We start from the raw sequence: 13125 nt of genomic DNA on the forward strand, positions 1-13125 counted from the left end.
AAAAAAACAAAACCTGCTTTGAAAGCTTCATTTAATTTTAGCTCTATGGTACAAACAACTATGAATATTAGTGTATTCTTTTTATTCCTAAAGCACCTAAGAGCATAATCTTCTCTTAACTATCATGGACTATTTGTTTAAAAAAAAAAAAAAATTCAAAATGAATTTCCTTCTAGGTTCAGCTCAAAATCTACCTCCTCCATAGTCATCTGTGGTTTCAAGTCTCTCCGCCATAAGAACCCACCTTCTTTCTGACCACACAGCACCCCACTTGCTCCTCTCTGTAGGAACTTAGTGTCTGGTCCCGGCTAGCACAGACCAGAGGCTCCCTGAGGGCCAAGCCAAGGCCAACCAGTTTTGCTTCCCTTTTAACAGTTAGCTCAGGGTCATTCACAGGCCTGATGTTTGATAAATAAATATGCACACAGTAAATATATCTTCAATTCTGAAGATTTCTTAAAATAAGAAAATAAAATACTTACAAATTTAAGAACATACAACATTCTACAGATGAGTTACTGGCTCAAACAAGGACCAAACGGTTCTTCTCTAACTTTAAAATGATGCTCTTAACATGGACGAACCTTGAAGACATTATGCTAAGTGAAATAAGCCAGACACAAAGGATAAAATGATATGATTCCACTCACATGAGGTCCCTAGAATACTCAAATGCAGAAAGTAAAATAGAGGTTACCAAGGGCTGAGAGGAAAGGGGACCAGGGAGTTATTGGTTGATGAATATGGTTTCAGTTTGGGATAACGAAAATGTTCTGGAAATAGACTGTGGTGATGGTTGCACAACTATGCGAATGTACTTAATGCCACTGAACTATATACTTAAAAATGGTTAAAATGCTAAACTTTATGTCGTGTATGTTTTAAAGCAAACAAATAAAAAAAAGAATATACAACATTCAACTGTATGCACTTCAACACAGTTGCAAACATGCAGTAGGAAACACAACTGGGTAAGTTGGTAGAGATGCAACATAATTATGTTGTATTATTCTGCCTAATTATTCAAAGAGAAGATAAAATAAATTGTATCTCTGAAATTTACATACCATTGTAGTTACAGAAAAAATTACTTCAAATAAAAGGAAAGATTAAGAATTTATAACTGCATTTAAGAAAAAGTACAAACCCTAAAAACAAAGATTTAAAACAGAACTGAAAAGTTTCCAAATAGTAAAACCATTAAAACAGACTCACATTTGTAAAGTATAAATGATCAAAATATAATTAAATGTGCTTTAGACAAAATGTATAAAATTTTGGTTTTCAAATATCTCCCTCAAAAGATTAAGTGGGGAAAAGTTTGTTAGTTATTAATCTACCTTTGAACTGAATGTAATTTAGCTAAATTTTCTGCAATTATTCACAAATTCCCCTGATTAAAAATTTCATGAACTATCTTAAAGTCAGGATGTTAAGAAATGCCTCAAAACTGAAACTACTTGGCTTTCTGTTTGCTAGAATTCAAGAAGAAAAACAGAATGCCTATGGATTACACTGCTCACATCTTAATTAAATGGATCGTCATATGAAAATGTAACATAGGCACTTAAAACCTGAGGGGGCACCATGTCCATTGGAACATGAGCTCTGTCGTCACACACACCTGGGTTTTGCTCTGTGCCCTCTGGCAAGTGACTTGACCAGAGGCCTCTCAGTTTCCAACTCTTTATAATGAGTACAGCCTCCAAGTTGACAGGAGGATCGTATGAGATCACACGCATACAACCTGGCCCACTTCCCAGGGTTTGGGTGCCCATGTTCTTCTCTTCAACACCTAACACTTTCATTCACCAGCAACCAGCACACTGCTGCCTTGATACACACCAAGGGGAAGCTCACATGATCCTACCGGTCAGGGAAAAATACCTCAAAAAATTTCTTATTTTCTGTAATTTGTTAAATTACTCCCTAAAGTCCTACAATCTGGCTTCTGAGCACATTAAGCTATTGAAACTACTAACACCACCTTCAAATAAAATCTCAGTACTCATTGCTAACACAGACAAAACGTCTGTAGCACTTCATACATGCTGGGCATTTCTCTCAGCACTTTATATGTACTAACTCACTTAATCCTCACAATAACCCTATAAGATGGATGATTACTATTAACTGCCCCATTTTACAGATGAAGCAATTAAGGCACAGCTGGTCAGTAACAGGATTTGAAGCCAGGCAATCTGACTCAAGTCTACTATGTCTCGGGACCTTTTCCTTCTGTCCCACGTTCCTTTTAAAACCATTTTCTGCCAACACTTACACTCCTGGATCTCCTGCCTCTCACATCTCCCTTTAGGGCGGTCTCTGCTGGTTCTTCTCTCACTCTCCTTAGTGTCAGAATGCTGACGTCTCCTCTTCTCACTCCTTTGAGGAGCTCAGGCACTCTCCGAGCTTAACTCTCAGCTTTATACTGATAATTCACAAATTTGAATTTCTAGCCTTCAACCACCATGCCATCTCTTGGCCTGTTTAAGTCACTCCCTTTTCCTCTGCACAAATGCAAATTCTAACCACCCTCATCTCAAACTCTGGTCCAGTTGCTTTTGGTGCATAACAGAACATCCCAGAATTTAGTGGTGTACAACTATTTTATTATGTCCTGGGATTCTGTGGGTCAGGAATTCAGACAAGGCACAGGAGAGATGACTGGTCTCTGGTCCACAACGTCTGGGGCTCAGTGGGGACGACTCGTTGGCTGGGGGCTGGAATCACCTGGAGGAGTCTTTACTCGCATGTCCAGTGTTTGGTGCTAGCTGTTGGGTGGGACCTCAGCTAAAGCCATCAGCTGGAACAGCCAGTTGTGGCCTCGCCACGTGGCAGAGCTTCCTCACAGTATGGCAGCCTCAGAGTAACTGGACTTTTTACACGGTGGCTCAGGGCTCCAGAGTATCCCACATTCTTAAAACACTTTCCAATTAATCCAACCCCATAGTTCTTCCTCATCATAAAAGCAGGAATATATTAAGCATCAGGTGCTTTTTGCATACCTTCTTAATTCTTGTAAGAGCCCAGGCAAAGCAGGTATTACCATCCTTTATAAAAAGAGAAAGATGAAAATTAAGTTTGGAGACATGCCAGTAATTATAAAGATAGTTAAGGGACAAGGTCACATTCAAACTCAGTCTCTTTCTTTACACAATATGGATCACAATGAAGATCAAGCTTGCAAATATATACATCTAACTATTTTTCTCTAATTCCAGGGTAAAGGTTTTCAGTAACCAGATTTTTCTTATTAGCTAGCCCTTAAAAAGTTGTATTTCCTTTGCTCCTAGATTTGAAACAACTCTGTCACAATGTTTTTAATTTATCTATTTGAAAATACATGTACATACTTCAAAGATCAAAAACTGAAAATATAGTGAAAAGTCTTGCTTCTACTCTGGTCTGCCATCTGCCCAGTTCATATCCCTGATTAACATATAACCACTTGTGTATCCTCCAGTTCTTAATGTCAATATAAACATTTTATTGTCCTCCCCAACATAACTCCTCTGTGTCATTTAACCATTCTAAGGGACTAGAAATATAGGATGGTTCTTTTCATGGCTGCAGTGACTAACCTTGAGCATATGTCATTTCGTGTATGCAATTCCCAGAGGCAGAATTTTCAAATAGGATATATGTATTTGTATTTAATAGATGTTGCCAAATTATCCTCCATAAAGATAGCTACACTCCCAACAGTAATATGTGTTTCCCTATAACTTCCATAATGTAATGCAGTATCAAGTTTCTAGACTTTGGCCAATCAAACAAGGAAAAAGTATATCTTTGGGTGGTCTGTGTGCATTTCTCTTATTGAAGGTGAGGTCAAGCATCTTTCCATGTATTTAAAAGTCATTTGTATTTCCTTTCCTGTGAATTGTCTGCTTACATGTCTTGCCAATTTTTCAATTGTGTTTTTGGCCTTTCTCTGACACTAATTTCTAGCATCTCTTTTATATTAGTATGATTATCCTGTTGTCTACAATATGAATTGTAAATATTTCTTCCCAGTTTGTCATTTCTGTTGGTATTTGACCTGTGAAAGTTCTTAGTTTTTATATAAAGTAACAATTATTTTCTTTTATGGCTTCTAGATTGAGGCATAATTAGGTCAATCTCCAGTGCAGAATTTAAGAAATGTATTAGAGAAATGAACAACCTTATATATCTTTAAGCTTTATTTAAAATACTTTTAAACTTACTGAATAGTTGCAAAGATGGCCTAAAGAGTTCCCATATATCTTCTTTATAGAAGAACTCCAGTTAATAAATTCAGAAGGAATTAAAGAACCAAACATCATTATTTTTCAACTTCTAAAAAATACTGGATATAGGCAATCACCAATGGCTTCTAAAGTCAAGTGAAATGCTGGTGAGAAGCTCTGTAATGGACAACTTAGGCTGGTAACGCTTAAAGCTAATCGATTATAACATCACAAAAAGACAACTAGATATTTAACTGCTTACCGATGGAAGCACATGCCACCACCTATGAAGTATTCTTGACTAAATTTAAGAGTTATTTGGTGGGGGTGGGAGTGGGGAGAGGCAGGAAGGCAAGCGTCTAAATCTAACTGCTAGTATATAAGCAACACAGGAGCTAAAGGAACATGTTAAATTAAATCGTGAGAAAAATAACGAGCAGAACCCAGAATGTGGGAAATTCTATAGGACAAATGACCCTGGTTCTTCAACAAATTGTTAGGGGATAAAAAAGAATACCAAACTAACAAATTTTTAAAAACTTGAAGACTTTTATCAAATATAATACGTGAATCTTGTCTGAATCCTTATTCAAACAAACCAATTTGTAAAGAGATACCTATGAGAAAAATCAAAGAAATGTAAATATTGGTTAGATATTTGATATTAAGGAATTACTGTTGATTTCAAGGATGACAATATTTTTAAGTCTCTATTTTCAAGATATAGTAAAGTATTTATTAATGAAGTGACATATCTAGGATTTGCTTTAAAATAATTCAGTGGGGGAAGGTGTGTGACAAGAGGAACGAAGCAAGACAGACCTATGTTTATGTTAAAGGTTGGGTGATGGGCACATAGAAACTCATTATACTATTCTAATTTTGTGTACATTTGAACACGTCCACAATAATTTAAAAACTGACTGCAGTCCTGACAGATTTTCTAGAGATTCTTCCCCATGAGAATTTTGATGTGCCAGGGAAACACGCCAGTTGCTTCAATTGATACCTTGGAATAATATGTTGACTGGATATAGAAGAAGCCATCTCCCCAAATAGGTGAGTTTCTACAGGCGCAGGACTATGAAGGACACAAAGATGTCTAAAGGATGACCTCTGGCCTAGAATAGAAGTGTTCAGGGGATCCAGTAGAAATAACTTCCATGGCTTTTCCATAAAGCTAATCCCCTACGTTTTTCTTTAGTGTATAAAAAAGCCAGCATTTATTGAGCACCTATGCACAGAGCACTGTGGTAGGAGAAAGACAAGTGTTAAGAAGGGGTTCTTGTCTTTTTTTTTTTCAATATTTATTTATTTATTTATTTGTCTGCGCCAGGTCTTAGTTGCTGCACACGGAATCTTAGTTGCGGCCTGCGGGATCTTTAGTTGCAGCATGCAGGCTCTTAGCTGCGGCATGCGGGATCTAGTCCCCTGACCAGGGATCGAACCTGGGTCCCCTGCATTGGGAGCACGGAGTCTTAACCACTGGACCACCAGGGAAGTCCCAAGAAGGGGTCCTTGTCTTTAAGAAATTAATTCAAACATTCATCAAGTTATCTACATGTGCTGGGCAATTTGCTAGGCATTCAAAGGTGAGTACAGACAGTCCCTCTTCTAAAAAACTGTGACTGAGGCTATAACAGAACCAAATTCTAGTGAGTAAATGTCCTCTCAATCTTGAGTATAACAAATTTACCTTGATTCAGACAATCTTTGATTAACCCCAATCTAAATTATCCCTCAATCTAATTGCCATAAACTCAGTAGAAAATGTATAACCATAGGGAACATATTCATTACATAAACTGGAGTTATGAATTGTTCATATAATCTAGGATTCATAACCTAGGATTCATCAAAGATTAGATAGTTGCCCTCTCCTGGCAAATTTTATTACTGCAGTCTGACTCAACCAAATACTGGACTCAAATAGAGGTATACTGCAAATGAGTCAGTGGGGGAATGCCCAGGCATAGAAGAGTTTCTAGAGCTGGACAAAGAAAACAGCAGAGGGCTTCCCTGCTGGCGCAGTGGTTAAGAATCCGCCTACCAATGCAGGGGACACGGGTTCAAGCCCTGGTCCGGGAAGATCCCACATGCTGCAGAGCAACTAAGCTCGTGCGCCACAACTACTGAGCCTGCTCTCTAGAGCCCGCGAGCCACAACTACTGAGCCCACGTGCCACAACTACCAAAGCCCATGTGCCTAGAGCCTGTGCCCCACAACAAGGGAAGCCGCCGCAATGAGAAGCCCGCGCACTGCAACGAGAGAAAGCCTGCGTGCAGCAACGAAGACCCAACGCAGCCAAAAATAAATAAATAAAATAAAATAAAATAAAAAAGAAAAGAAAACAGCAGAGAAGATACAGAAAGGGAAGGGGAGGGGAGGTGATTCAAATAAATCAGTAAAATATTATGATTAAAATTAAATAGACTATGAGAGATTATGATGATTCTCATTCTCTATCATTCTCCCAGTGCTGCTACTTTTCAGATATGATCTTGTGCAAGTTCTCTCTGTGCCCCAGTTTCCTTACCCCTAAAAACAGGGCTAATATTACCTACCCCGTAGGGTTATTGTGAGGGTCAGTGAGGCAATACATGCAAAGAACTCACAACTGTGTTCAGCACGTAGTAGTCAGGAGTGTTTGTTGTTATTCAGATGTCAGCTCAAGCATCCACACTTCCCATCTCCTAGCACAGATCAAGTTCCTTTGGTAAATGCTCTCACTGAGCTGTGTTCTTTTTATCACTAGATTTCTCCATCTATAATCACACTCATTCATGTGATTCTGATGAATATCTGTTTTAGCCTAATAGACTGTCTGTTCCATGAGGGAAGGAACCATATCTGGTTTTGCTGAACCTGTTTCCCAGCATTCAGTGCAGTAGTTGGCTCTCAGTGAATAAATTAAATGAAATTATAAAGCTCCCAGTCAGTCTTATGAATAACAGCATTTAACACTGGTATAGGTTAAACTGTGTTGAAGGTTAAGTTGAAGTCCTAAATCTCAGTACCTCAGAATGTGACCTTGGAAATAGAGTAACTGCAAACGTAATTAGCTAAATTAAGATAAGGCATACTGGTGTAAAGTGGATTCACTCCTATGTGACTGATGTCCTTAAAAGAGGAAAATCTGGACACCGACAGAAGCAGAGATGGGAGTAATGCAGTTGCAAGCTAAGGAACACCAAGGATTGACAGCTACCACCAGAAGCTGGGAAGAGGCAAGGAAGGACCGCACTCCCCTCCCCATTCCCTGTGATTTTCAGAGGGAGTATGGTTCCACCGACACCTTGATTTCAGACTTCTAGTCTCCAGAACTGTGAGACGATAGATTTCTGTTTTTTAAACAGTCCAGTCTGTGGTACTTTCTTATGGCAGTCCAGTGAAACTAAAACAAGTACCAGTTTGTTTAGTATTTCAAAGTTATGTGTAGGACTTTTCCTCCCAGGCCAGAAACAAATGTTAACAGATAATACATTTTTAAAAGAAACTAGTAAGACTAGATTTTCTCCTCCATTCTCCGTGACTCTTAACAGCTTTAATCAACTTTGACTACTCCCAAGTTCCAGTCATATACTTCAATAGTCTTGTTATTTTTTCTTCTTTATTCATAGTACCTTTTCTGGCAATACACAGAACTAAGTCCTATGTAAGAAGTATTCATTAACAAAATGAAAATGAAACTTATTAGTGAATCAAGATTTAAATGAACTATACACATCTAAAATAGCACCTCTCAATAATGACATTAACTCTTCTACAACCTACTTTAAAACATGGGACATAAACTCACCTTTTGCCCACAATATGGGAGGCTATGATAAATAAGTATTATCACATCTTAGAAGTTGTTACAATTCTTAGTTCATCATGGCAGTCTGATTTGGTAAATCACAGACGTTCATGATTCAAAAAGAAAAACCTTTTGTGAGTGCTGGCACGTTTCAGTATGAAGTGGCTAAGACTCATTTTTGTGTAAATAAACTATCTAATTGCCTCGCTTTAGCTTTAGAGAATAGTTGTCATCTTGCAGTGAACATGGTTGAGGCAGGGTGGGGAAACAGTCAAGAAGTCCATCACTGGGACTTCCCATGTAGCACAGTGGTTAAGAATCCGCCTGCCGATGCAGGGGACATGGGTTCGATCCCTGGTTCAGGAAGATCCCACATGCCGCAGAGCAACTAAGCCCGTGCGCCACAACTACTGAGCCCGTGTGACACAACTACCGAAGTCCGCACGCCTAGAGCCCGTGCTCCGCAACAAGAGAAGCCACCGCAATGAAGCCCGCGCATCGCAATGAAGAGTAGCCCCTGCTCGCTGCAACTAAAGCCCGTGCACAACAACGAAGACCCAACACAGCGAAAAATAAATTAAAAACATAAAATAAATTTATAAGAAGCCCATCACCTGTGATACCATCTCCACTTCCTGCATTATATACAGGCTCACAGGCTTCCCAAATTTGGAACACTGTCAACTTGATTTATGAAAACTGCCTTGGCATCCTGGATAAGACAAGCTAAAACCTACTTCAACTAGAAATGTGACAGAAGACTCAAGACTCTTGTGTACTCCCATAAACTTATAAAAAGGACAATTGATGAGACAAGTTACATTCACTTAACCTTTGATGGATAATACTATCTAAGAGGTTGTTCCCATTTACACCCAGGAGAGGACAGGGAAAGGGAAGGGTCAGACACAAGAACACGAAGATCAAAGACCTCAGGCAACAGCAGACCCTCCAATTTAATTAGGATTCTGAATTTTAAAAATAGTGGAAATACAGGAAATATATAGAAAAGAAGACCTCATCAAAGGTTCTCTGAATATGTAAGAGAACTAGGATATGGTTAAATTGAAATGGGATAGCGACAGATAAAGATGAGCTGGTCCAAGGATCACCCTGTGATGCTATTCAAAGCACAGCCATTCCTGGGAGAGGTGATAGTGTCTCTTCCAGCACCCCCTCCACTACAAGCTACAGCCCAGTGGTGAACAGTAACCAGGAGACTTGCACAACCTTGACAGAGCCCCATTACAGGTGACCACAGATGCACCCATTATAAGGTACATACTGGAAAGTAAAGAAAGGTGTACCACGCAAGGGTCATGAAAATACGCTGCAGTGCAGGGAGAACTGACAAATTCCCCAAACACCAGAAATTAGCATCAATTCACTCAAGAGGAACTAAAAAAAATAACAATTTGGGGAATGTAAAGTACCAACTTATTTTATTTATTTTATGTTTTACAAAACTTAAGTCAACACTAGTAACAAGTAATATACAGAGATATAAAAGATGTTAAGTAGCTTATCTACAAGCATAGAAAAGTGACAGTTTCAAAGAAGTTTGCTTCTATCCAAAATAATCTATAGTGGTCATTGACTTATACTCTCTAAAGAAGTAAAAATTAGGGATTGGGTAGGAGTGTTTTCTCTATTACTTACTTCTGTATTTTCTATAGATTTAAAGTATCCTTCCTTCTCCCACCCAGGTTGGTCCAAGGCCTGGACCACCACCATTTCAGGTTCATTCCTTTAAGTTCAGTATCGTCCTTGTCATCCTCTCCTCTCTGTCTTCTATTTATGTACCTCTAAGTAATCAATATTAAGTCCTTAAGTGTGATCCTCTAGACAGAGGCTTTCAAACTTTTGACCACAACAAATACAAGAAATACTACATTCTACAACTGGAGCCAGTACATACCAGAAAAAAATCACACCTATAAAACCTACCTGTAAGCTTCTCAAAACATTTACCCTTACTACATATGATAGACTGATTTTCTCCATTCTACTCCACCTTATTTTAATGCTGGTGACCCAAGTATTAGGTCAGAACTCAGTTTGAAATGCTTAGTAGAGAAGATACATTGACATATCTCACTAAGTAGCAACATAAGGAAGCAGGTAAGAGTTCTGCATTCAGGCTGCATAGATTCCAACACCAGCTCTACCACCTGAAGCTGTCAACCTCTCTGCCTCAGTTTCCTTATCATGGGGTAAAAGAACAGTGTTTACCTCAAAAATGAGGATTAACCAAAGACCATCCACATAAAGCACTTAGAGCATAAAAAGTATTCAATTAATGGCTATTAATAATTCTTAAATGGTCTGTGACATTTTCACTGTCGTAAAATACATATAACACTCATCATCTTAACCATTTTAAAATGTGCAATTCAGTGGCGTTTAGCACATTCACAATGTGTGCAAACATCACCACTCTCTAGTCCTAGAACATTTTCATCATCCCAAAAGGAAACCTGGAACCCATTAAGCAGTCACTCCCCATTCCACCCTCTCCCCCAGGTCCTCTTGGGTAGGGAGATTAGAGTCCCCCTAATCTGATTTCTGTTCCTAGGTCCATGGACTTTTTAAATAAGAAATTAACACTTGACTAGAACTGTCTTCTAAGGTAGAATGAAGTGTTCTTTGCAGTCATTAGTCCTATGGCTCATGAGACAAACTTCTGCTAATCATTTCTTAAGTAAACCTTTTGAGACACTTTAGGTCTCAAAAGTCGGGAGGACCCCCCCCTACTCTCGAGGTCAGAAATCCCTCTCTCCTGTGAATTCTATTAGGGCAAGATTCCCAAAGCCTGACCAAGTGCGGTGGACACTTTCAGTGTCCACAAGAGGCAGACTGAGCAAGGCCCTAAGAAGATGTTTCTTCATTACATCGTGGAATATCACCAAATGGTAGAATATTCACCAAATGAAGAATGTTTATCCTTCAGTCTTTGCATTTTGAAATTCTGTATTTTTGGCCCCAAACTTTTACCAACAAGGGTTTAAAAAGTAAACTTGGACACAGAACTAGATATCCATTTCTTGGCTTTAAGATGTAGTGTCATTTCCTTTATGTGCCTCACCCCTGTCACACTGATTTCCCACCCTTCCTTTGGGGTGGGGGAGACTGGGCAAAAATAACTGTTTTTCCCCAGAATCTATTCAGGAAGTCTCCAGAAACTTGATTGGGGAAATAACCTGAGCAGGGAGGTTACCTTGCAAAGCAGCAGCACTGTTATTCTTTGAGAAATGGTGACGGCAGAAGGCTTCTTAGGCCAAAGGAATAAATGTCACCAAGAGGTACAGAAGATGTGAACTGGAAAACAATGCCCTTGGTCCGAGCTGTGCAAGACAGAGCTTTTTTAACTTTTTTTTTTTTTTTAATTAATGACCAACATCGCTCACCCAGCAATTAGGCAGCGAAGTTCTCAATCATTTTCCACCGCCACCCCGCACCCCCTGCTTCCCGGCCTCCTGGGCAAAAGCCTGACCCTCCTCAGGCGCCGAGGGCACTGGGCCAACCCCGCTCCTTTGGGATGCGTGGGTGGGAGGTGGGTGATAGAGGGACTCCGGGTCCCACAGCCCAGCGAACCTCCCCGACTCCCAGGAAGTCGCTTTCCTGCTTTGGGGTTTGGGGAGTGGGGGAGAAAAGAGGGAGAAGGCTTTAAGCAGCAAACTAACCCCCCAAAAACCTCACACTTCAAACTCCAGGAAAGCCCATGCCCAGAACTATGCCAAATTCTGGCAAAGTCCTGAGCTTGAGTGAACTGGATGTGAACAAAAGAGAGAATTACGACTTTCGGAACACCTGGGTACCCTGGCAAGTCAGCGAGAGTGAGGGTCCCCGAGTTTGCAGCAAAGGTTCACCCCCGGCTCCAGACACACAAAGCGAAGGCTTCACCCCAGACCTACCAAAAATGAGACCTCCAGAGCAGAGATAACCTAGGAAGCCGTCACGTCCACAAGCCCAGGTGCACGTTCCTCGGGCATCCGGCCCTGGGCGCTCAGGCGAGAAGGGCTCCAGGCTCCCACCCGGGGGCGGGGGTAGGGGGCGTGGGGAGGCTCTGTGACCGCGGTCCCGCCAACCCGAGGCTGGAGGAGAGGGCCGCGTGCAGTGAGCGGGGAGGACCCCGCGAGGGCCGCTTCAACCAGTCCCCGGGTGGAGAGACCGCTGACTCCCACCGCGCCCAAAATGCGTCCCACGCAGGGCCCTCTCCTTGGCCAGACGGCTGGGCCAGGGCCGAGGGCAGGGTTCGGAAAGTGACAGCACTCGGCTTCCTCCGCCAAGAGTGAGCAACTCCGGGAACTTCCCGGAGCCGGCGCGCGCTTCCTGCAGCCACCTCCCCAGTGCCCGGCACGCCGGCCGGCGGGCGCACTGACCTGAGATGGTCTCCTGGTAGCCCTTGGTGAAGAACTGCATGGCCGTGGCCGCCCTCCAGGGCGTCTTGAGCAGCCCCTGCCGCTGGGGGTCCTCGCCCAGCGAGCGCAGGATGGACGAGTAGGCGGCCGCCAGGGTGGGGAGGTTCAGCTCGTTGTCCTCCTCGCTGCGGGGCCGCTCGCCCTTCCAGCCGTCCGCCGGCTGGACGCTCTTGCTCTCCGGCCGCGGCGGCTTCTCGGTGGGCGTGCTGGGCCTGGGCCGCGGCGGCTCCCCCTCGGGAAACCCATTGCTGCACCGGGCGTCCCGCGGCTTCGCCTGCACCCGCCCCGGGCCCTTCTCCATGGACCTGCCGCAGCCGCCCCGGAGGGATCCTCGGACGCGTCAGGGGCTGCAACTGAACTTCGCCGGCGGGCAATGGGCTGCGACCGGAGTCACCTGAAGAAGGTAGGCCTCGGGCCAGGGGTACGCTCCGAGCCCGGAACAGACGAGACTGAAAAGTGCCGGAGCGCCTCCTTTTTATGGGTTGGCGGCTCGGCCGGCGCCGCGGGGCGTTTCCATTGGCCGAGGCTCCTGGCGTCATGGCTCTCACTCCGCCCCCTCGCCCTGCCCTCCGCCGGGTGCTCTGGAAGCCGGCGACTGTAGCGCGGACTTTGTCCGAGTCCCTCCCGCGCCAGGCAGGAGGATTGGGTTGGACCCCTCCGGCTATTGCCGGATGAACCGAATCCTAAAGGG

The 13125-nt window shown here is 42.5% G+C and overlaps 1 protein-coding gene across 2 annotated transcripts in view; it reads right to left on the reverse strand.

Annotated features, from left to right (window-relative positions):
• Positions 1-12869, reverse strand: part of GCH1 (GTP cyclohydrolase 1) — a 61773-nt gene extending 48904 nt beyond the window's left edge. For both annotated transcript variants that reach the window (XM_059915715.1, XM_059915714.1), the window contains exon 1: positions 12396-12869. In XM_059915715.1, the coding sequence (XP_059771698.1) occupies positions 12396-12735 (340 nt within the window). In that variant the 5' untranslated portion in view covers positions 12736-12869. The remainder of the gene's footprint in view (positions 1-12395) is intronic.
• Positions 12870-13125: the final 256 nt, after the last annotated feature.

This window comes from Balaenoptera ricei, chromosome 2 (genome assembly GCF_028023285.1).
Source record: "Balaenoptera ricei isolate mBalRic1 chromosome 2, mBalRic1.hap2, whole genome shotgun sequence".
NCBI lineage: Eukaryota > Metazoa > Chordata > Mammalia > Artiodactyla > Balaenopteridae > Balaenoptera > Balaenoptera ricei.